This window comes from Somniosus microcephalus, chromosome 14 (genome assembly GCF_052327205.1).
Source record: "Somniosus microcephalus isolate GS21.2 chromosome 14, FLI_Smic_1.0, whole genome shotgun sequence".
Lineage (NCBI taxonomy): Eukaryota > Metazoa > Chordata > Chondrichthyes > Squaliformes > Somniosidae > Somniosus > Somniosus microcephalus.
The window spans coordinates 9,270,856-9,294,075 of record NC_141000.1 but is presented as its reverse complement, the minus strand read 5'-3'; the positions used below and the strand labels follow the sequence as shown (position 1 = coordinate 9,294,075).

The 23,220-nt window shown below is 43.9% G+C and overlaps 2 protein-coding genes across 3 annotated transcripts in view; one reads left to right on the top strand and one right to left on the bottom strand.

Annotated features, from left to right (window-relative positions):
• Window positions 1-569: 569 nt before the first annotated feature.
• On the bottom strand, window positions 570-12,240 carry rwdd2b (RWD domain containing 2B). Its single transcript, XM_086006212.1, has 5 exons — window positions 11,933-12,240; window positions 8,970-9,208; window positions 8,787-8,854; window positions 6,140-6,502; window positions 570-981 (listed from the first exon to the last, which is right to left on the bottom strand). The coding sequence occupies exons 2-5, from the start codon at window positions 9,159-9,161 to the stop codon at window positions 729-731; spliced, it is 876 nt and encodes a 291-aa protein (XP_085862338.1). The 5' UTR covers window positions 9,162-9,208; window positions 11,933-12,240; the 3' UTR covers window positions 570-728.
• Window positions 12,063-23,220, top strand: part of usp16 (ubiquitin specific peptidase 16) — a 65,393-nt gene continuing 54,235 nt past the window's right edge. Inside the window, exons 1-3 of one of the 2 annotated variants that reach the window (XM_086006208.1) lie at window positions 12,063-12,144; window positions 17,513-17,608; window positions 19,935-20,110. In XM_086006208.1, coding sequence (XP_085862334.1) covers window positions 17,548-17,608; window positions 19,935-20,110 — 237 coding nt within the window. In that variant the 5' untranslated portion in view covers window positions 12,063-12,144; window positions 17,513-17,547. Of the gene's footprint in view, window positions 12,145-13,662; window positions 13,769-17,512; window positions 17,609-19,934; window positions 20,111-23,220 lie in introns of those variants that run through there. The other variant, XM_086006209.1, reaches the window with a different exon arrangement.

Sequence of the window (23,220 nt, the reverse complement as noted above, 5' to 3'; positions counted from 1 at the left end):
CTATTTATCAATCTATAAATTCTACAAGTGCTTTTGAAAAATGGTCCATAAACTGATTTGTTGATAAATAATAAAAATGTAATGCTATTCTGAAATAGAATAATTATGGCAAGTTTCTACATATCCTACACAGGTGTTCTGGGCGATGAGACTAAGGGACTTTTCTACAATCATTACAGCTTTTCTTCTAATCATTACCATTCATAAACGTTACTGTCCTTAACAGCAATTAATTGAAGATAGTTCCTTTTACCAGTACCCTGTACTAAGAATTGTCACGATTCCCTCATTAAGTTTGATCTTCAGTGAGGGGTTTTCTTTGGCAGCAACTACATTCAGTGTTTTTTTTTAATATGTGCAACTTGTTCACTAGTATTGATTCACTGACCAACATACCTACTATAACCATTACTGGATATCTCTGATCATAGGAGTCTGTAAAGGATTACAACCAGAAGATTGTTAAATTGATACAAGACAAACAAAAGGAACATTAAAAACAGTCAGGAGTATTTTCAGATTCCTGGTTGAACAAATCAGATTTTTAAAAGCTATTCATTTAACTAGGATTTTAAAAAATTCAATTTGATTTTTAATTTCTGTAGCTGGTTAGGATACTGGGTTGTAATACAGTAATGTATGACATTCGCAGCATAACATGGCACATTTAAACAAAGCTGTTTTTTTTTCCCGTTACAAATAAACAATGAAGTGAATGCATAAATGATTTAAGAAGTTTTTCCTTCAACACCAAAGTACAATTGAAAAATGTCTCCACATTCCCTTTCGTTTAAGAATTGGTACAGCTGCCCCAGATCCATATGATTTCCCTTGTTACCACGTACATCAAATATTTTTTCTTCAAATTCTGTGAACTTCCGAAACATTTGCATTGCAGCATCCACATCAACATTCATGATGTCCAAAGTAGCGTTCTCTCTGTGACGGATTAGAATCCGCTTCCAGGTCAACTGTTTTACTCTGCAAGGAAATGGAAATATGTTAGAAGGATACGGAACAGGTGGTGTGGTGGTACAGCATATTACAGTGTTGGTTTGAGCATTTATGCCTATGATGTTCACACCACTTAGTTCCCAGTCTTAGCCATATCAATCTGGGAAAGCATCATAGTTCAGGCCAGGCACTATGCTCTCCCCCCTCCCCCTGCTCAAAGTACCAAAGCCAAAAGCCATTTGAAAGTCCCTATACACAACATCAACCGCACTACCCCCATCAACCCTCTCTGTTACTTCATCAAAGAACTCAAATCAAGTTAGTCAAACATGATTTGCCTTTAACAAAACCGTGCTGACTTTCATTTATTAGCCCCAAAATTTTCCAAGTACCAATAAATTTTGCCTTAGAGTGAAGTTTTCCCTACCACTGACTGGCCTGTTATTGCCAGGGTTATGCCTCTCCCTTTTTTTTTTGAACAGCGGTGTGACATTTGCAATCCTCCAGTCCTCTGGCACCACCCCCATATCGAAGGAGGATTGGAAAATTGTGGCCAGAGCCTCCACAATTTCCACCCTTACTTCCCTCAGTAACCTAGGTTGCATCCCATCCGGACCAGGTAACTTTTCTACTTTGAGGAATGCCAACCTTTTAAGTACCTCTTTTATCCTATCCTATATCGCTACTACCCCCTCCTTTACTACTACACTAGCAGCATCCTCCTCTTTAGTGAAGACAGATGCAAAGCACTCATTTAGTACCTCAGCCTTCACAAGATCTCCTTTTTGGTCTCTTATTGGCTCCACCCTTTCTTTGACTATCCTTTTACTATTTATATGTTTATAAAAAGACCTTTGGGTTCCCTTTTATGTTAGCCGCTAATCTAGTCTTATACTCTCTCTTTGCCTCTCTTAGTCCCTTTTTTAGATCTCCTCTATACTTTCTGTATTCAGCTTGTTTCGCTACTATATTATGAACCTTATTTGTCATAAGCCTCCTGTTTCTGTTTCATTTTAATCTCTATGTTTAGTCATCCAGGGAGCTTTAGATTTGGATGCCCTTTCTTTCCCCCTCATGGGAATGTGTCTACGCTGTACACAAACTAGCGCCTCTTTGAAGACCTCCCATTGTTCAATTACTGTTTTGCCTACCAATTTTTGATTCCAATCCACCTGGGCCAGATCCCTTTTTAACTCATTGAAATTAGCATTCCTCCAGTTAATTATTTTTACACTTGATTGTTCCTTCCATAACTATTCTAAACCTGATGATATTATGATCACTGTTCCCCAAATGCTCGTCCACTGAAATATGCTCCATTTCATTCCACAGAATTAGATCCAGCACTGCTTCCTTCCTTGTTGGTCTGGAAACACACTGATCAAGTAAGTTCTCTTGTACACATTTCAAGAATTCTTTGTCCTTGACACGGTTACTATCCCAGTCTATATTAGGATAATTGAAGTTCCCCATTATCATTACTCTATAGTTCTTGCATCTTTCAATAATTTGACTTCAAATTTGCTCTTCTATCTCTTGCCTACCATTTGGTCCCAGCTCTGCTGAGGTGCAACCCATCAATCTTAAACAGGTCCCAATGCCCCAGGAAGCCCTTCCTCATGCTCCATTTCTCCAACCACATGTTAACCTGTTTTATCCTACTATTCCTATACTCATAATCATAATCATAATCAACTTTGTCATTGTTAGTGCACAAGTGCATTACAACGAAATGTAGGCTTGCAGCTCCCGAGAGTGTACATTTAGATTAAGACATTTAAACATTCAACATACATTTGGCTTGTAATACATTAACATAACCATAATAAAGTGCATTGGCAGATGTGCAGGCTTTAGAGTTTATTTGTGGAGTTCAGTAGGATGACAGCCCTGGGAAAGAAGCTGTTCCTAAATCTGGTCGTACGGGTGCGAATGCATCTGTAGCGTCTCCCAGATGGCAGGAGGGCGAACAGACTGTGGCTGGGGTGGGTAGGGTCTTTGATGATGGACTGTGACCTCCGTAAACAGCGTTTCTGGTATATGTGCTCTATGGTCGGTAGCCAGGTGCCAGTAATGCGTTGGGCACTGGGAGTAATCCAGAGATTACTACCTATAAGAATTATGCATCAGATTTGGAGCTGCAATGTGCAGCACCACCTAATGGCAATCAGGGATGCTGCAGAGTGTGGAATCAAATATTTAGACTTTTTTTTAATGTTGATGATTTGAGTATATTTATTGTAGTATACCTTTGTAAAACTATCCCACAAACAGTAAATAGTTATCAATACATGGTTTGAGGATATTGTAGGCAAAAAGAAACATTACCCTAAGTCTCTGTTGCTACCCAGTGCTGAACTCTGATTCCCTGCAGTCACTGCGTTGTATGGGAATGAAGACTGGCTTTAATAATGGTTGAGGAAAAGAAATGAAAAGGTAGCAACGAGACCAGAAGTAAAAGTCTATCGGAAATCAAATCATGAGGTAAGTGTGGAGTGGAGAAGAAAAATGATGTAATAAAGTAAGATGAGAGAGAAAGCAGCAAGGAGAAGTAGGGTAATAGGATGGGAGGGGACAGTCAGCTAGAAATAAATGATATTTTTATAAGCTTTTACTTGTCAGCTTGAGAGTGTTTATTTTATAGGTAGCTTTTAAAAAATCTATTTAGTCTATGGAGCAGTCTTGAGCACGGGATCTATTATCTCTTGGGGTGGGGTGGGGGGAAGTTGAGAGACACCCTGTTTAGGAGAAGGGGGAGACGCGAGAGGGCGAGAGATATCCACTTATGAGTAGCAGAACAAAAAGGGTAGAGAAAATATGTTGGATGGGGGTTATGATAAGAGAGACCATGTTGAAAGGGTTGTGGAGAAAGAGATCTCCTGTTGCTGAAAGAGGAGGAAGAAACTGGCCTTTTTTTCTGGGGGGGTGGGGGGAAGGGGGAGTGGAAAAGGAAATGTCCTGTTTAAAAAGAGTGCCAGACAGAAAAAAAGATACGCCCTATTCAGTGGTGGCAAAGAGAGAGGGAAAGAACCTGTGTGTGGTAGAACGAGAAAGAGACTCTGTTACCCTTTTGGGGGGGGGGGGGGGGGGTGGGAGGGCAGAGAACACTGTTCTGGGATGAGAGACTTCCTGTTTCATGGGGGGAGCGGGAGAGAGACAAGGGAGATCCTGCTGGGAGAAGTGGAAAGAGAGAAACCCAGTTGAGGGGGGAGTTTATTTTTTCTTATATCCTTGTTGGTTAACGGGAAGATTGTGGTGCCACTCTTGAAACATAGATTAGAGCAGGAGTAGGCCATTCGGCCCCTCGAGCCTGCTCCGCCATTCAATGAGATCATGGCTGATCATCGAAACTCAGTACCCTGTCCCTGCCTTTTCCCCATATCCCTTGATCACTTTAGCCGTAAGAAATATATCCAACTCCTTCTTGAATATATTTAATAAGTTGGCCTCAACTGCCTTGTGTGGTAGAGAATTCCACAGGTTCACCACTCTCTGGGTGAAGAAATTCCTCATTTCTGTCCTAAATGGCTTACCCCTTATCTTTAGACTGTGACTCCTGGTTCTGGACTCCCCGGCCATCGGGAACATCCTTCCTGCATCTAGTCTGTCTAGTCCTGTTAGAATTTTATAAGTTTCAATGAGATCCCCTCTCATTCTTCTAAACTCCAGCGAGCATAAGCCCAATCGACCCAATCTCTCCTCATACGTCATTCCTGCCATCCCAGGTATCAGCCTGGTGAATCTTCGCTGTGTGGCTGAGTTCAGGCGTGTGAGCAGTGGAGCAGAGTGTAGGAATTGTGGGTCCAGTTGGAGACTTCCGGTCCAAAGTCAGGCTCAAGGCTGGACAATAAGGTCTGGAGAAAATGCAACCTGGGAGTTGTGGAGGAGGAGCTCAGGAGACAGAAATAGGTGTCTCAAGCCCCGAATAGTTTTACCTTTTAACTGGAAGCAACGTCACAGGACATCAACGAAATGTGTGTGTTGTGTATAAATACAATAAAACACAAAAGCACCACAGTAGAGTCCGGACTGGAAAATTATATTAACCTAAATAGCAGTGTTTCTCTGCAAATGGTAACCAGGGTAGGGAGGGAGGGAAAAGCAAATCTCTTGGGGCCCAGGAGAGGCAAATTTAATAATCACATCTCTATTCCCCAAAACTATAGTGAGGAATCGAAGTTCATATTTTATCCTGTGCTCTGATGGACTTCTTGATGGTACGCCGACGACACCCAGCTCTACCACACCACCACCTCTCTTGACGCCTCCGCTGTCTCTAAATTGTCCGACATCCAGTACTGAATGACCAGAAATTTTCTCCAAACTAAATATTGGGAAGACTGAAGTCATTGTTTTCGTTCCCCGCCACAAACTCTGTTCCCCAGCCACCGACTCCATCCCTCTCCCTGGCAACTGTCTGAGGCTGAACCAGACTGTTTGCAACCTTGGTGTCATAATTGGCCCCGAGATGAGCTTCTGATTACATATCCACGCCATCACTAAGGCCGCCTATTTCCACCTCCAGAACATTGCCCGACTCCGCCCCTGCCTCAGCTCATCTGCTGCTGAAATCCTCATCCATGCCTTTGTTACCTCTAGACTTGACCTCCTGGCTGGCCTCCCACGTTCTACCCTCTGTAAACTTGAGGTCATCCAAAACTCAGCTGCCCGTGTCCTAACTCGCACCATTCCCATTCACCCATCACCCCTGTGCTCGCTGACCTACAGTGGCTCCCGGTTAAGCAGTGCCTCGATTTTAAAATTCTTATCCTTGTTTTCAAATCCCTCCGTGGCCTCGGCCCTCCCTATCTCTGTAATCTCCTCCAGCCCCACAACCCTCCGAGATATCTGCGCTCCTCTAATTCTGACCTCTTGAGTATCCCTGATTTTAATCACTCCACCATTGGTGGCCGTGTCTTTTGCTACCAAGGCCCTAAGCTCTGGAATTCCCTCCATAAACCTCTCCGCCTCTCTTTCCTCCTTTCAGACACTCCTTAAAACCTGCCTCTTTGACCAAGCTTTTGGTCATCTGCCCTAATATCTCCTTATGTGGCTCGGTGTCAAATTTTGTTTTGTAATGCTCCAGTGAGTGGCCTTGGGATGTGTTACTATGATAAAGGCGCTACATAAATACACGTTGTTGTTGTACTTATTCTGAAGAAACAATAATGAATCAAAGTCAAACCTTGCCCAGTATTCTTCACATGCACCCTGTATCCCTTCCACACAAACCACGCCAGGCTTGCCGGGCATACTGAACCCAGTAAGTGAAAGCTCTTTTGCCCACTCCAGAATATTCTTTCGCTTCTCTTTGTTGTAGATGTGGTGGCTGTAGATCCAGAGTCTGGTACAAATTGCATCTCTGGTTCTGTTAGCAGGTTGTCTCTTTTCAAGCGGAATAGTTTCTTTGCTCATGTAAGTGGCTGCATGGTCTTTGATCCACTCTATTGCATTCAATACGCATATCTCACCACAACAGCTCTCTCTTAGAAATTCATGAAGGTCCGTATTTAATTGCGCCTGCTGTGTTCTGTATAAAGCATCTGACCTGGAAAATAGAACGTGTCGGTTACTTTGAACTGAAGATATCTAGTTTACAGGACTTCAAGACACAGAAAAGTCAACTGAATGCATTCTTTCAACTCAGCTCCAGGGAAAAGGGAAGGCAACAGCCTCTTTTATGCTCATTTTTTTATTACTGAGCTCCTTCCATAATTGTAGAAAATACTGAAATATAAAGCAGATCTATCAACATGTGGAAAGACAAATAATGGATACACATTTTGGACAGAGATACTTCAACAGAACTTATGATGGAACTGCACCCCAAACATTTACCTGTCTTTTCTGTTTCCAGATGCTGATGGACCGGTTATATTTTTTCAGAAATTTCTGTTTTTATTTCAGTGCATGCAGCTTTTTTTTCCTTTTTAAACCTTCCACTATTGTTCTGGTTCCCTTGATAACAAAACCACCCCATTTACACTGCACAATGGAAAACTGCAAATTCTACATAGCAAGCAAAAGGGCAGACCCGACAGAAATTCTTGCAATGGCAGCCATCAGCATTACCCAGTGAAGCTACCCCAAGGAGGGGTTCAGTGCTGACCTGCGTAGGTTGTTTATGCTACAGACTTGTCTCCAAGACTACCCTACTACCAAGGTCAACCCTTTAAGGAAAAGAGGGAGTTAAACAACATCATGTCCCATTACTTGAATTAAGCACAACATTCTAAATTTATCATCCCTCACTCGCCTCGTGTCAACATCTCCCTGCCCATCGCAAACAGTACCATAGCTACACACCTACCTACGCGCACACACACCGGATTTTTCCAACAATGCTATCGGCCTGAATATTTGATAAAATGATGTTTTTACATATACTTAACTTACATTTTTAACTATCAAAGGGAGATGGGAAGGGGATTGATTAAGCTATATCGCAGGATAGTGGAACAGCCAAAATGATCCTGGAATTTGCAATCGAGTTCAGGCCTCTATGGTACAATACATAAGTCTTCCCAACGCACTGAGCCAAGAATCTGCATCCTTTATTCCTCATGCCTGGAGTTTTTGATGTCAGCTGTGCCCTCAGGTGGAGGCACCAGAGGACATGCACTTCCCGGGGGCGGGTGGGGGAAGATTTTGAGAGCAGGCCACTCTTGACTTATTCCCACACAGCTTCCAGCCACCTCTTACAGAGCAATATTAGCAACAACCTAGGAGCAGGTCATCCGCTTGACCGTGATATGGGGAGTTACAAGGGAAAGCCAAAGAAAAAAAAGAGAAAAAAGGAAGAAACAAATGAAATAAACAAATCTCCACTCCTCCTCACAAAAATGCAGCTTCTTGCCATGTGAATTATGGCAAACACAAACATTTGACACTTGAAACTGAATCTTCCAACAGTTTCTAGTTATACCAACATAAAATTTGAATGGCAATAGATTGGGAGAAGGGGAAGTGCAACGAGACCTGGGTGTCCTTGTGCACCAGTCGCTGAAGGTAAGCATGCAGGTGCAGCAGGCGGTTAAGAAGGCAAATGGTATGTTGGCCTTCGTAGCAAGAGGGTTTGAGTACAGGAACAAGGATGTCTTGCTGCAGTTGTACAGGGCCTTGGTGAGACTGCACCTTGAGTATTGTGTGCAGTTTTGGTCGCCTTATCTGAGGAAGGATGTTCTTGTCATGGAAGGAGTGCAGCGAAGATTCACCAGGCTGATACCTGGGATGGCAGGAATGATGTATGAGGAGAGATTGGGTCGATTGGGCTTATACTCACTGGAGTTTAGAAGATTGAGAGGGGACCTCATCGAAACCTATAAAATTCTGTCAGGCCTGGACAGACTAGATGCAGGAAGGATGTTTCCGATGGCCGGGGAGTCCAGAACCAGGGGTCATAGTCTAAGGATAAGGGGTAAGCCATTTAGGACAGAGATGAGGAGGAATTTCTTCACCCAGAGGGTGGTGAACCTGTGGAATTCTCTGCCACAGAGGGCGGTGGAGGCCAGTTCATTAAATATATTCAAGAAGGAGTTGGATATATTCAAGAAGGAGTTGGATATATTTCTTAAGGCGAAAGGGATCAAGGGATATGGGGAGAAGGCAGGGACAGGGTACTGAATTTGGATGATCAGCCATGATCTCATTGAATGGCGGAGTAGGCTCGAGGGGCCGAATGGCCTACTCCTGCTCCTACCTTCTATGTTTCTATAATTTGAATGTGCTTTGCTTAAATTGTTTCTTTTCAACCTGCTAATTACAGAGTGATGGCTTCACTTTTTCTTAAAATAATCTATTGTGCAAAGGCACCACAAGTGCCTGTACTGTACCTTGTTGAAATTTCTGGTATCACTGCTGGATAATTTGGGGGAAAGGCACAAGATAATGCACACACTACCTGAAAACAAAAGAAGTAATTCCATTGGAGGCAAAAAAAATACTTTTCATGGACAATTATTCAAAACAGTCATAAACCATGTACATTGCATAAACATTTCTAATGCGATACTGACATTAGGAGCATCCAGCCGGAGGTGTACAGTGAATTGTAGTCTTGAAGTTGGTGGGCTCGGCATCTTTCCTTGCACATAGTCTCGGAGATCCGCTAAAGCCAATTGATCATCCACTAGAAGCTCATTAGGAAACATGCTGAACAGAAGCTCCAGTTCAGATATCTGGGCCTCAGCAGTAGCAGGTCTGGACATTTTTTCAAATAATGGCTTCGAAAGGTGTGATAACCCAACTCGAATACCTAAAAAGAAGTCGACATGCTGCATATCAAATGCTGATTGTGGAAAAACTAGCACTGTAAAAATAGCATTTTTTACATTCCTTGGGGGGAAATTCTCCAGCAACGCTGAAAGGAATCCTCCTGTAGAATAAGCATGGAGATGCCCATGAGCAAAACGTCCTCACGCCTAATGTGAATGCACATAGTAAACGGTGGGGGAATTACAGAAAATAAAGTACTATAATTACAGAGTGAATAGCCTGTTGTTGCATTAAAAAAAAAATATTCTAGCCCATTACCTATGTTGAACTGGCAATTTAACAAAACTTGGAGGCTCCAAAGCTTCATTTCATTAAAATGACCAGTGCTTGTATCAGGTTCAAATAAAATGAAATTGCTGATCTCATTTCAAGCTTCCATGGTCCTAATGTTTCTCTAGCTGAGTTCCTGCTCCTTTGGCTCCGGACCTATAGACATCCATAGTTTCAAAGCCCGAGAGATTTAGGTGTCCATATTCAAAAATCACCAAAATCTAGCGCACAGATATAAATAGTAATCACAAAGCATGTTTGTCTTTATCTCAAAAAGGGGTTGGAATTCAAAAGTGAGGAAATGATGCTTCAGTTGTACAGAGCCTTGGTCAAGGCCCATCTGGGGCACTGTGTTCAGTTTTGGGCGTTGAACCTCAGGCCTTGGAGAGGGAACAGTGCAGATTCACTAGAATTATACCAGTGTTTAAAGGGTTTAATTATTAGGACAGGTTGCAGAAACTTGGCTTGCATTTAGAAGGTTGAGGGGTGATTTAATCGAGGATGTTTAGAATAATAAAAGGGATTAGATAGGGTACATAGAGAGAAATAATTTCCTTTGGAAGACAAATTCAAAGACCCAGCAGTAGTTCTAATGTTCCAGCTCAAACTTTACAGCTAGCTGCCAAAAAGGTAAAACACAAACTCCCAAATGAAGTCTCGGTCCATTGTTACAAATTTGGGTCTGCCATCGATACCTTCTTGGGTTCAGTAGCATAAGTGATCTGAGCATCTTATTGTTCTGGTCTAATCCTAGCAATTGTATCAGAATAGCTTCGCCGAGTGTATTTCATGTAGGTTGCTAATGAGATCAGAAGGGTGACTGAGGGGTTCAGTTGCTAAACTTTTTTTTTCTGGGCAAAGGAAAACTTCTGGCGTACTCACTAACAAACCGAAAAGAATTTCTCACAAATTGACCTGTTCCAGCATGGTGCATCATGTTTGTGGAATGAAAAGTGATTGATTTTGTTCAACACTGAGGAAGGTAGATAATTAAAGGTAAGCCGTAGTAATGCTATTTTAAGAGGTATTCCTGAAATGCCTCCTTTAAGGGTGATGCGCCTCAATGACTTCAAGACTCAAAGTTAACTGAATAAAACAAGGCTTTTATTAGCAAAGGAAAGATGCCTGTGTCTTCACCTAGCATGCTGCTGTTCTGCTACAAGACAAGCCTGGGCTTGTCTTAAGTAGGGCCAGGTATGGGCGGAGCCGACACACAAAGGGGGCGGTGCACTATACACAATACAAGGTAAGACACCGGAGCAGGCAATACAATATATGTAGTTAACTACAGAGTCTGATGAATGACACATTTCATCACAAAGGGCTTCAGCCATTCCACCTTTCAAAAGCTCATTTGAGGGTAACGCAGAAATAAATACAAACAGAAAATACGACAGATGCTGGAAATCTGAAATAAAAACAGAAAATGCTGGAGATACACAGCAGGTCAGGCAGCATCTGTGAAGAGAGAAACAGAGTTAATGTTTCAGGTCATTGAAACTTATAAAACTCATTGAAACTTATAAAATTCTAACAGGACTAGACAGACTAGATGCAGGAAGGATGTTCCCGATGGCGGGGGAGTCCAGAACCAGGGGTCACAGTCTAAGGATAAGGGGTAGGCCATTTAGGACAGAGATGAGGAGGAATTTCTTCACCCAGAGAGTGGTGAACCTGTGGAATTCTCTACCACAGAAGGCAGTGGAGGCCAATTCATTAAATATATTCAAGAAAGGAGTTGGATATATTTCTTAAGGCTAAAGGGATCAAGGGATATGGGGAGAAAGCAGGGACAGGGTACTGAATTTGGATGATCAGCCATGATCTCATTAAATGGCGGAGCAGGCTCGAGGGGCCGAATGGCCTACTCCTGCTCCTATCTTCTATGTCTATGACCTTTTGACGAAAGGTCATCGACCTGAAACGTTAACTCTGTTTCTCGCTCCACAGATGCTGCCCTGACCTGCTGAGTTTCTCCAGCATTTTCTGTTTTTATTGCAGAAATAAATACAACCGCGAGTAAAAAAGCGAGAAAAGCTTGTAGTCAATTAAATAGAGGAAAGTTGTGTTAATTTTTCAGCACAAGTCAAAATGGCTTTAAATGCAAGTCTTTCTTTTTAAGTCAATGGGAGGGGCTGGAAATGTTTAATAAAGGTTTGACTGTGGCCTTACAGGTCGGTTATTTTTTTTGTGCAATAAGCCTCCCCTGTAAGTACTTTGAAAAGCCTGTGGCAATGATTAGACTGCACTCGATATTGGTCCACCTTTTGATAGGTACATAAACAAATTGACTATAAATTAATAAAACTTTAAATAAAACTTAACAAATCAAATTATAATTTTGTTGTCCGAATTACAGGGCGGTTATTAGCGACTTTTATGGGACAAATATCGCGCACCATTACGTCCGAGCATACAGAACAATGTAGCCTACCTGCAGCCCGCCACCACCACCATCCAAAGAGCACTTTGTCCTCCACTTCCGGCACCGCCGCCAAATTCAAAATCTTCACCCGCCCGACATTTTGTTTCTCTTTCGGCCACCGTCTCCTCGGCCTAGCCGCGCATGCGTGGTGGCACACGCAACAACAGCGGCTGATGTTTGTCCGCCCGCGCGGCCTGGAGCACCGGGCGGGAGCGGGAGAGGTGAGGCGGGCCTGGAGCACCGGGCGGGAGCGGGTGAGAGGCGGGCCTGGAGCACCGGGCGGGAGCGGGTGAGGTGAGGCGGGCCTGGAGCACTGGGCGGGAGCGGGAGAGGTGAGGCCTGGAGCACCGGGCGGGAGCGGGTGAGAGGCGGGCCTGGAGCACCGGGCGGGAGCGGGTGAGGTGGCCTGGAGCACTGGGCGGGAGCGGGTGAGGTGAGGCCTGGAGCACCGGGAGGGTGAGGGTGAGGCCTGGAGCACCGGGCGGGAGCGGGTGAGAGGCGGCCTGGAGCACCGGGCGGGAGCGGGTGAGAGGCGGCCTGGAGCACCGGGCGGGAGCAGGTGAGGTGAGGCGGCCTGGAGCACCGGGCGGGAGCGGGTGAGGTGAGGCAGGCCGACAGCGGTGTAATGGCGTGGCGGGGCCTCGGCAAGGCTCGGGTGAACCGGTTGATGTGGGCCTCGGGTGAACCGGTTGAGGCGGGTGAACCGGTTGATGCGGGCTACGGGACGGCGCCACGATCCTCGGTGCCCACTAGCCGGGGCTTTGACCTGCGGGTGATTGGGCCGCGCTGGCGGCAGGGACCGAGCGGCGAGAAAGGATTCGGGCCAGTGGTGGGCAGCAGGTTTATCATCGCGGAGTGAGGCGGGTTGCAGCCCTTCTCCACACAGGTTTAACCATCAGTACCATCCACACTCAGTCACATGTTGAAGCCAACATGAGTGACTCACTTCTAATGCATGAGATTCACAGGACTCTTCGTTTCATCATTTTATAACTTTCCTCCATAATGTAGATGTATTTTTTCAATCTGTAGAGTTGCCATGTGTAACCTTTCTTGGAGAGGGGAGGGATTAGTGTGCTTTTTAAGATCCCACATACAAGCAGGTATCAATAAGCAAGCAAAACACAGTACTGCGGATGCCAGAAATGTGAAATCAAAAACTGAAGATGTTGGGAAACACTCAGCAGGTGGAGGGAGAAACAGTGAAGATTTCAGGTCGATGACCAGTTCTGATGAAAGGTCATCGACCTGAAACGTTAGCTCTGTTTCTCTCTCCACACATGTTGCCTGACCTGCTGAGTGTTTCCAGCATTTTCTGTTTTTATTTCGGGTATATACGTATTATTCTATAGTTTGAGCAGCACTACCCACAAACAGTTGTTGCCTTGGATGGAGACGGAACCCTTGGAGGGGGTTTGGAAAATGACGTTTAGTTATTTCTCCATCTGCAGCCTATCTCATTAACTCTTGCTCACCTGCCACCCCAGTCTTGGCTGACCTCCACTGGTTCCCCATCCATTGATTTAAAAATCCTCGCCCTCATCTATAAATCCTTCCGTGGCCTTTCTCCGACCCCAGCTTGCACCCTCCATTCTTCTGCCTAGACAGCTGTGTCCCTTGGCCCCATCCACTCCATCGTTGTTGCATAGCCTTCAGCCGTCACAGATCTGCACTCCTGAAACCTTTTATGTTGCTTCACCTCTCCCCAACTTCAAAAATCTTACTGAAAACCTACCCCTCTTGAAGTGCAAGTCACTGTTATTTGCATACTTGCTGTTCAAACATAATTCATTGGATATGAAGTGCTTTGGGATATCCCAAGGACGTGATGAGCTGCGATAACATGTATGTTCATTCTTTAACTTTTTCCCAAACTCTTCCAATTCCTGCTTATATCTGTTTTTTCTCCTTTTGGAGAGTGCCGTTGGGTGTTTTTATGCATTAAAGCTGTTATTTAAGTGTAAATTGATATGAACAACAAAATTGGAAAAAGAACAAACACTTATGATTTCTTTTGATTTACATTTGCCCAGAGTAGTAGGGCAGGATATACATTCTGTTCCTTTAGAGTGGAGTGTTAATTACGGTGACACTTCTCCAGATTACTCCAACCTTTTGTTTTTGTCAATGAGCTGTGAGTTTTTCTCCTGTTTTCTGATGATGGGGTTGTTTTTTCTGTTGTGTGCTAGCATGTTGATAATTGACACACTGTGGATTGTTGGAGTTTTTTGTGGCTTCACAACAGAGGTGAAAGAAGATTATTCATTAAAACTGAATGGCCGAGAGAAAGTTATTGAATAGTCCAATTGTTGTCCTATTCTATGTTAAGTTAATAAATAATCATCTGTGTGAAGTAAGTAGTGTGTGTTATTTTCAGCCAATAGATCGTTCTCATAGTTTTCCTTTGTTTAAGATAGCTATACTTCAAATGTTTTTGATGCATGGCAATGTTTGATCTGTGACAGAGCAGGGCCAGTAGTTGACAAATGCAAAGATGCACATGCTCAAAACATGTTGCTGTTCGACGTATATTATTATCTTGACATGAAATGGCAAATTTTAACATCCATATGGGTTACACATGAGTACAAGATGAGCTCATCTGCTGCTGATACCCTCATGTTTTTTGTTACCTCCAGACTTGACTCTTCCAACACACTCCTGGCTGACCTCCCACCTCCAATAAAGTTGAACTCATCCAAAAAACTCTGCTGACGGTATCCTAACTCGCACCAAGCCCCGTTCAGCCATCACCACTGTGCTCGCTCCGGTTCGGCAATGCCTCGATTTTTTTTTAAAAATTAAAAAAATTCTCATCCTTGTTTGCAAATCCTCCATGGTTTTGCCCCTCCCAATCTCTGTAACCTCCTTCAGCCCAACAACCCTCCCAGAACTCTGCGTTCCTCCAACTCTGGCCTCTTGTGCATCCCACACGTCTCACTCCACCATTGGTGGGTGTGCCTTCAGCCATCCAGCTCCGGAATTCCCTCCCTAAACCATCCGCCTCTCCCTCCTCCTTTAAGACGCTTCTTAAAACTGACCTATTTGACAACTTATTTGGTCATCTGTCCTAATGTCTCCTTCTTTGGCTCGTTGTCAATTTTAGTCTGATTCCGCTCCTGTGAAGCACCTTGGGATGTGTTACTACTTTATTAGGCGCTATATAAAAGTAAGTTGTTGTTATGCAGTTACAGTGGGTGCTCTGAAGATTCCATGATACTAATTTGTGGCTGTCCTGTTAGAAGTTCAGTTTTGTTTCACAGAACTAAGACCATTTCTAAAAAGTTATTAAATGAATAGTATTTGCATATATATAGTGCCTTCTCACACAGTGAGTTACTTTTTGAGTGCAGTAAATGTTATGTAGGTAAACAGGGTGGCAATTCAGCACCAGCAAAGTTCCACAAACAGAAATGAAATTAATGAGCAAGTAATTGTTTTGAAGGAATTTTGGACAGAACACAGGAAGAATTCCCTGCTCCTCTTCAAATAGCATCCATGAGATAGGAACAGGCAGATGGAACCTCAGATTATGCTCTCATCTTTAGGATGGTCCCTCCAATAATACTGCACTCCACCATTACTGCTCTAGATTTTCAGCATAGATTATGAGCTGTCAGCCTTGTGACCAACTCTGTGTTGTAAACAGCAGAAGATCAACTGAAGGGATTTCAACAGGGAGTTGGGAACAGAATTAAATGGGGATGGTGTTCAAAGATCTTGGGGAGGAAAGAAATGTTACATATAGGATGGTAGATGGAGAGGATGGGCGAGTCAAGGTGTATTTTTTTTTTTAGGAATGGGATGAGAGTGGTTTGGAAGGGGAGATGGACGGTCCCTGAGAAAAGGAAGCCATTAACAGTCAGTCAGCATAGGCCAGGAGGGATAATTGAGTGGGGAGGGGAATCATGGTAGCAGGAGGTGGGAGAAAAAAAGTTTGGAAAGGACATTTGGGGGCGGGCGGGGTGCTGTTGGGAGAGAAAATGTAGAATGGCAGAGGATCAGGGCAAGAATGGGTGTGAAGCTAGGGCAAGAAGCAACAGAGTCCGCTTCATGGCTGCTCTCAGTCTTACAGATGAAGAAGACAGTGAGCTCTTGTCAGTTGGTCTTTGACATGAGCTAGGAGACAATGGGGGAAAAGTTGTTTGAAGAGGCCATAGTACATGGAGAAAAGGAGTCTTGGGTTATCCTTGTCCTCCAGGATGATCCTGGAGTAGTGGCTGTGTAGATTGAAGCATGGTACTGGTTAAATCAGATCTGGTGACAAATGACTAGAGCAGTTATGTGCCAAGTGTGCTTGAGTTTGCAGTCCTCTGACTTCAGGGAGCAAAGATGGGGTCTTTGCTACAGGAATGGCAGAAGTGAGAGGAGATGAGTGATTTGGTAGGAATGAACATCAGAGGCAGAGAAGCGAGCAATTTTGCAGGACATCGGCAGCAGAGGTGGTGGAGAGCCAGAGAAAGAAAAGAAAGACTTGCATTTATATAGCGCCTTTCACAACCTCAAACTGCTTTACACCTGATGTGGTGCTTTTGAAGTGTAGTCATTGTTGTGTTGTAGGAAATGCAGCAGCAAATTTGTGCACAGCAAGGTCCCACAAACAGCAATGTGATAATGACCAAATGATCTGTTTTTCGTTGTGTTGGTTGAGAGGTGATAATTGGCCAGGACACCAGGGAGAACTCCCCTGCTATTCTTCAAAATGGTGCCATGGGATCTTTTACATCCACTTGAGAGGGCAGACGGGCCTCAGTTTAATGTCTCATCCAAAAGACCTCCAACAGTGCAGCACTCCCTCTGTACAGTTCAGTGCTGCACAAGCCTGGGGGGTGGGACTTGAACCAACAACCTTCTGACTCCAACGCGAGAGTGTTCTCACTGAGCCACAGCTAGCTAACAGCGGAGAGGGAGCTGGGAGTTTAAGGGTGAATTTGTGAGGGAGCTGGGGAGAGCTCTTTCCTCTGGTGGATGGTTAATGATGTAGGGTTGGGAAGATCTGGGGGATATGAATGGTAAGGGAGATGGGAAAATAATCAGAGATGGCCAGTGTTTGGAACTCCGCTTTGTTGCCTGTTGAATGTTCAGTTATATGCAGCACGGTGGCATAGTGGTTAGCACTGTTGCCTCACAGCGCCAGAGACCCGGGTTCGAATCCGGCCTCGGGTGACTGTCTGTGTGGAGTTTGCACATTCTCCCCGTGTTTGTGTGGGTTTTCTCCGGGTGCTCCGGTTTCCTCCCACAGTCCAAAGATGTGCGGGTTAGGTTGATTGGCTATGATAAATTGACCCTTAGTGTTAGGGGGATTAAATATGTGGGGTTACGGGGATAGGGTGGGATATGTGTTGGTGTAGGGGTTACGGGGATCGGGTGGGATATGTGTCGGTGCAGGCTCGATGGGCCGAAATGGCCTCTATCTGCACTGTGGGGTTTCTGTGATTTATATATTCCTGCAGATCCTATAGTTATTTTGTTTGTCATACATGTATGTGAAATTATTTTTAAGATGACAGCGCATTGGTTTTATTTAATATCTACAGATGCACAGTTTTGCAGCTGCGTGGTCTTTAAGTTGACTTTCTATTTTTGTAGGCACTATAGTTGAAGAGTACCGAGACAACGTTGAAATGGGAAAGAAGAAGGAAAGACAACATTCTCCTCGGGATGATGAGACCTCTGATAGTTGTGGTAATAAAATGCTTCTTTGGTTACAAATTGTAGAGTGAGGCGGAACCGTTCCTCCCCTACAAAAGTGTATTCTTTCACATTGTTCCAGATGTTTTAAGTTTAAGAAAAAAATTCTTTCTTGTGAAGGGAGCTGTGCCTCAAACAAATTATTAGGGTCATATAAATCAACAAAAGTAATGAAATAATGACAAAAGTTATTGAAGAAAAACAACTGCAAAGGGCTGAAGGCCTTGGGCTACAGTTGACGGCAATCTTTATTTTACTGTAAGTGCTCAGTGTTCTCTAAATAGTCATAAGTGTTCACCTGAGCAGGCAAGATGGCACTTCTGACAGTGCAGCACTTCTGACAGTGCAGCACTCCCTCAGTACTTCAGTGAAGTGTCAGCCTAAATTTTGTGTTCAATTCTTTGGAGAGGGGCTTACAACCACAACCTTCTGACTCGGAGGTGAGCGTGCTGCCGCTGAACTAAGACTGACGCCAACATCAATCTGTGCTATAGAAAGGGTATTTTAGCTTCTGCCAAATTACGGTAAAATGTAGTTGTAGTGAAGATGTGAGACTGCAGTTTTTAAACTTAAAAATTCTGCCCCAATTAGGATTCCATATCTCCAACTTCAGGTAGTAAGGTAAGCAGATGATCTGCTTCCAGACCATTTTAAATGTTGCTCTAACTGGCCACCAGGTGGTACACATGATATTGGCCCAGAAATTCGGGTCTCCACGGGTGAGAACGTACGGGGTACTCGCCCGTAAGCCCAATGGAAGTGCCGGTTTCATGCATGCACTGCGTGGGAAACCGGCACTTCCATTCCCCTGAAAGAAGGGGTTGAGAGGTGGAACGCGTGCGCAGGAGAGGCATGTGCATCGAACTTACGTTTTTTTTGCAGGTTTCTCCGGGAGGGTAAGTCTCCAGCAGTTATACTTTTAAAAAGCAGGCGCAAGGCCTGCTTTTAACAAGGTAAGTGGTGAATTAATTAAAATGAAAACATTTTTTCCACAGGTTTATTATTTTTAAATGCAGGAAACTTTGTGCTATCCGGAGGTTGAATGTCCGGCAACTTCGATCTAACGGCAGAAATCAGCAGCCGTTTTGGTTAGGTTTTTTTTCTTCTCCTAGCATTCTTTTCACAGGCAGGCTCTGGAAAGCGTCTTTGTAGCTTAGCAACAGCTTCAGAGATGCTTCCATGCTACTGGGCCGAGTGTTTACAAGCTGTTGCTGAGCAACAGTGTTTGTGGTCAGATGGCAGGCTCTAGAAAGCATCTCTGTATCTTAGCAACAGCTTCAGAGACGCTTCCAAGCCACGGGCCGAGTGCTGACAAGCTGTTGCTAAGCAACAGTCTTTGTTGTCAGATACGGAGATGAAAAGCTCCTATCTGATAACATTGACACTGGTCTATCCGGAAGTTTTGAGGCAACGGCAGTAGCTCGGTCCCGTGGGTGCCGGATAGCACAAAGTTTCCTGTAATTTAAAGAAAGGTAAGTTTATTTTTAGCCCCGTTAGAAAATGTAATTAATTTTTTCAAAAATTTAAATTATTGTTTAAAATAGTTATTTTATGTAATTTATAGTTATTTTAAAAATGTGATTTAAAAAAAAAAAATGTATTTGAAGTTTTAGTGATGTTTTGGGGCTTATAGTATTTATAGGTTTGACAGCTCTTCCTGTCAAACTTATGAATGAAGCATTCCCTGCTACCATTGGCTCTCCATGGCCCACGTGATCCCAGGGGACGCTTCGAACTAACTGCGCCCCTGGGATACGCAAGCACTGCGCGCCGGCAGTTGGAGGAGGCCCAGGATCGGAATCCCATGCGGGCCCACAGCTCAACGGCCGGCGCGCTAGGTAAGTGCGGGTCGGAGGCTTGCACCCGCGGGAAGCCCCCGACCCGAATTTCTGGGCCATTGACTTGCCCAGCAGTTTTCTGTCTTATTTGTGGGAAAGTATCTTCATTCTGCTCGGAGCGCCTAGCCCAGCTAAGATTAAGAACTCACTGGGAATTTGCAAGTATCAGTCTGTGCCCTCTTACTCCACGGTACAACACAATGGTACACCAATAAATTATGCCACCAGCAGTAAGGTACTGCAGCTTTAACTTTCTACCAATGCATAGCATTACTCCAAAATAATAAGAAAATGTTCATTTTGTACATTTTATATTGTGTACTTGCTATTAGGCATATTGCACCAATTCAAATTAAAACTTCCTTTACACTACTTGTCAATGGAGTAAAAATGTGTGTTGCAGTCAATAACATTAATTCTGGAATTTAGTATAAATTCACATGTCCTAAATTACATGTTGCTGCATTTCTGATTTATTGCAGTGCCGCAGTGTGTGCACATTCGTAAGGGACTGAACCAAAGCCAAATTAAAAAACTATTACTCCAGCATTGCTGGAAGGCTTGTGAGGACTGCAAAACTGATGCTAAAACGGAAAAAACCCACAAAGAAACTGACGAAAATCCGACTGTCTGGTTATGCTTAAAATGTGGGCATCAGGTAAGTTGCTGTTTTACTAAAATATTGCTCTTTGTGAAGAGATCTGTGTATACAGTACTTGTGTTCTGGGCAAGCTGGGTACTCTGGGAACCATTCTAGAATCAATGGAATTTTGGAAGATGAGTACCAATGCCACTATCTCTATAGCCACCTCTTTCAAAACCCTAGGATGTAGGCCATCAGGTCCAGGGGATTTATTGGCTTTCAGTACCATTAATTTCTCCAGTACTATTTTTTTTTACTAATATCAATTTCTTTCAGTTCTTCATTCTCGTTAGACCGTTGGTTCTCCACTATTTCCAGGAGGTTTTTTGTGTCTTCTTCCGTGAAGACAGACTATCTTGTTTACATTCCATGAATTCGACCTCCACACTATTACTGCAAATTTGGTTTGCCCAGCCTATATGTAGATTAAAGTCCCCCATGATCACTGTATTACCCTTGTTACATGCACCTCTAATTTCCTGATTTATAATCTGCCCTACGTTACAAATACTGTTTGGGGGCCTATAAACAACTCCCACCAATGTTTTCTGCCCCTTGCTGTTTCTTAGCTCCACCCAAACTGATTCTACTTCTTGATTTTCGGAGCGAAGATCCTTTCTCTCTACTGTCTTTATCCCATCCTTTATTATCAGGGCTACCCCTCCTCCTTTTGCATTTTGCCTATCTCTTCTAAAAGTTAAATATCCTGGAATATTTAGTTCCCAACCTTGGTCACTTTGCAACCACGTCTCCATAATGGCTATTGGATCAAACCTATTAATTTCTATCTCCGCTATTAATTCATCTATTTTGTTGCGAATGCTTCGCGCATTCATACATAGTGTCTTTAGCTTTGACTTTTTCTATTTTTCCCCTGATGTCACCTTAGTCACTGATGCCTTATTACCTTTGTTACTCTCTCTCTCCCTTCCTGACCCACTCTGCTTATTTTTACCTAAAACTCTGCTCTGGAGCCTCGACATTTCTCTCGCTGCTTTTAAATTTACTCTTTCCTGAATCCTCCCACCCCCCCTTCATTAATTTAAAGCCCTACATATTTGATTCGCCAGGACACTGGTTCCAGCCCGGTTTAAGTGGAGCCTGTCCCAAAGGAACAGCTCCCTCTTTCCCTAGTACTGGTGCCAGTGCCCCATGAAGCAAAACCCCTGCCTCCCACGCCACTCTTTCAGCCACGTATTTAACCTAATATGCTTATCCCTATGCCAATTAGTGCGTGGCTCAGATAACAATCCAGAGATTATTACCTTTGAGGTTCTGCTATTTAATTTGGACCTCAACTCCTCAAACTCCCTCAGCAGAACCTCATTCCTAGTTCTACCTATGTCGTTGGTTCCTACGTGAACCACGACAACTGGTTCCTCCCCTTCCCACTCCCAAGTTCTTCTCCAGCCACGAGGAGATGTCTTTAACCCTGGCACTGGGCAGGCAACACAACCTTCAGAGCTCCCGGTCGCAGCTGCAGAGAACAGTATCTATCCCCCTGACTGTACTGTCTCCTACCACAACTATATTCCCTTTAACTCCCCCCCCCACTTGAATGGCCTCCTGCACCATGGTGCCATGGTCAGCTTGCTCATCCATCCTGCAGGCTTTTCCGTCATCCACACAGGCAGCAAGAACCTCATACCTGTTGAATAAGGACAAATGCCAAGGCTCCTCCAGCACTTCACCTGGGATCCCCTTACCTGCCTGAGTTGTAGTCATACCCTTTTGTCCCTGATCACTAACCAGACCTGTACCACTACCTACCCTAACCTAAGGGGTGTGACTGCCTCCTGGATCAAAGTGTCCAGGTAACTCTCCCCCTCCCTGATGCCCCGCAATGTCTGCTCTGTTGTATCCGTGTGTTAATAGAGGCACGGAAGGCAGGAGTTGGTTTCACAGGTGTTTACTGAACAAAGTCTGGAGGTGAACTAACAGATACAAGACAATATACAGGCTTATTTAGCCCGAGTGGCCATTACCGGCATTACAGTACACAGGGGCTCTTAAAGGCACATACACTACATGCTCCTCAGACTCCAGCTCAACAACTCTGAGCTGAAGTTCCTCAAGATGCAGGCACTTGCTGCAGACGTGGTTGTCTGGGACCACAAACTCCCACGTGCTGTCTAATTAAATATGTATTTAAGTAACTTAGTTTACAGTTTAGTTTCTTGACTAAATTGATCTAGATTAAGTTATGGGTAATGAAATTAAATATCTATCTGTAACACAAAGCACTATAAGTAGTGTAGGCAAAAAGCAGCAACTCCTTCCCTCTCTTCAAATTCCCACTCTTTCCAAATGAAACACTGTTTAAGTGCATTACGTTTAATACCGCTCAGTGTAGACCACTCTATGCTCTGCAGAACTGTTTACTTTTATACTCTAGGAGCCTCACCCAATTTACAAGTGTTGACTCAGCGCCACTGCTCCCTGTGATTAGCACCTGTTCAAGACAAACAATTACAGCTGACTGACAGTTAACTGCCACTGGCAGGCAGCTTCTGTTAACCACAGTTTTTAAAGTTCTAGGTTTAAATCAAAATGTTAAACTAAATTTCACTATTTACAGCTTCTACTTGCCCAATACTTACCAGAAATTCCCACTCTTTCCAAATTCCCAAATGAAGCACTCTGTTTACGTGCACTCCGTTTAATTTGGCTGTGTCAAAATGTAACGATTAAAAATCAAACCATTTCATCACCAAAGCTACATTGTCATTTAAAAAAAAATTACCTATAGCCATTGCGTCAAAAAAACCTCCTGTTATTGGTGAGCCTTCCAGCAGCAGCAACAATCACGGGCTCGGAAAGCTCACGCTGAAGTACTCTAACCGCAATGGAGCAATGACTGCAGGAGTAAGCCAATTTATATAACGGTTGCAAATCATCTTTCTGTTTATCTACCACTCTTTATCTATCCTCCTGCTAAATTGTCTGAATAGCTGAGTGACGTCGCATTGTCAGGGACACAGGAAGTGTCCCTGAGTTCCCACATATCGCAGGAAGAGCAGACCACGGGGCCCGGCTGTCCTGCCATGACTTACCCTTTAATTGAATTTAAATTAAATCAATCAATCCCACTAATTACACTACAGTTAACTGGTTTGCCAACAGTC

Coding starts and splice junctions, on each gene's coding strand:
- rwdd2b (XM_086006212.1), bottom strand. CDS start 9,161: ATGTCCAGACCTGCTACTGCTGAGGCCCAGATATCTGAACTGGAGCTT. Junction 8,855..8,969: donor TCCGGCTGGATGCTCCTAAT/GTCAGTATCGCA, acceptor TTTTGTTTTCAG/GTAGTGTGTGCATTATCTTG. Junction 6,503..8,786: donor ATACCAGAAATTTCAACAAG/GTACAGTACAGG, acceptor TCTATTTTCCAG/GTCAGATGCTTTATACAGAA.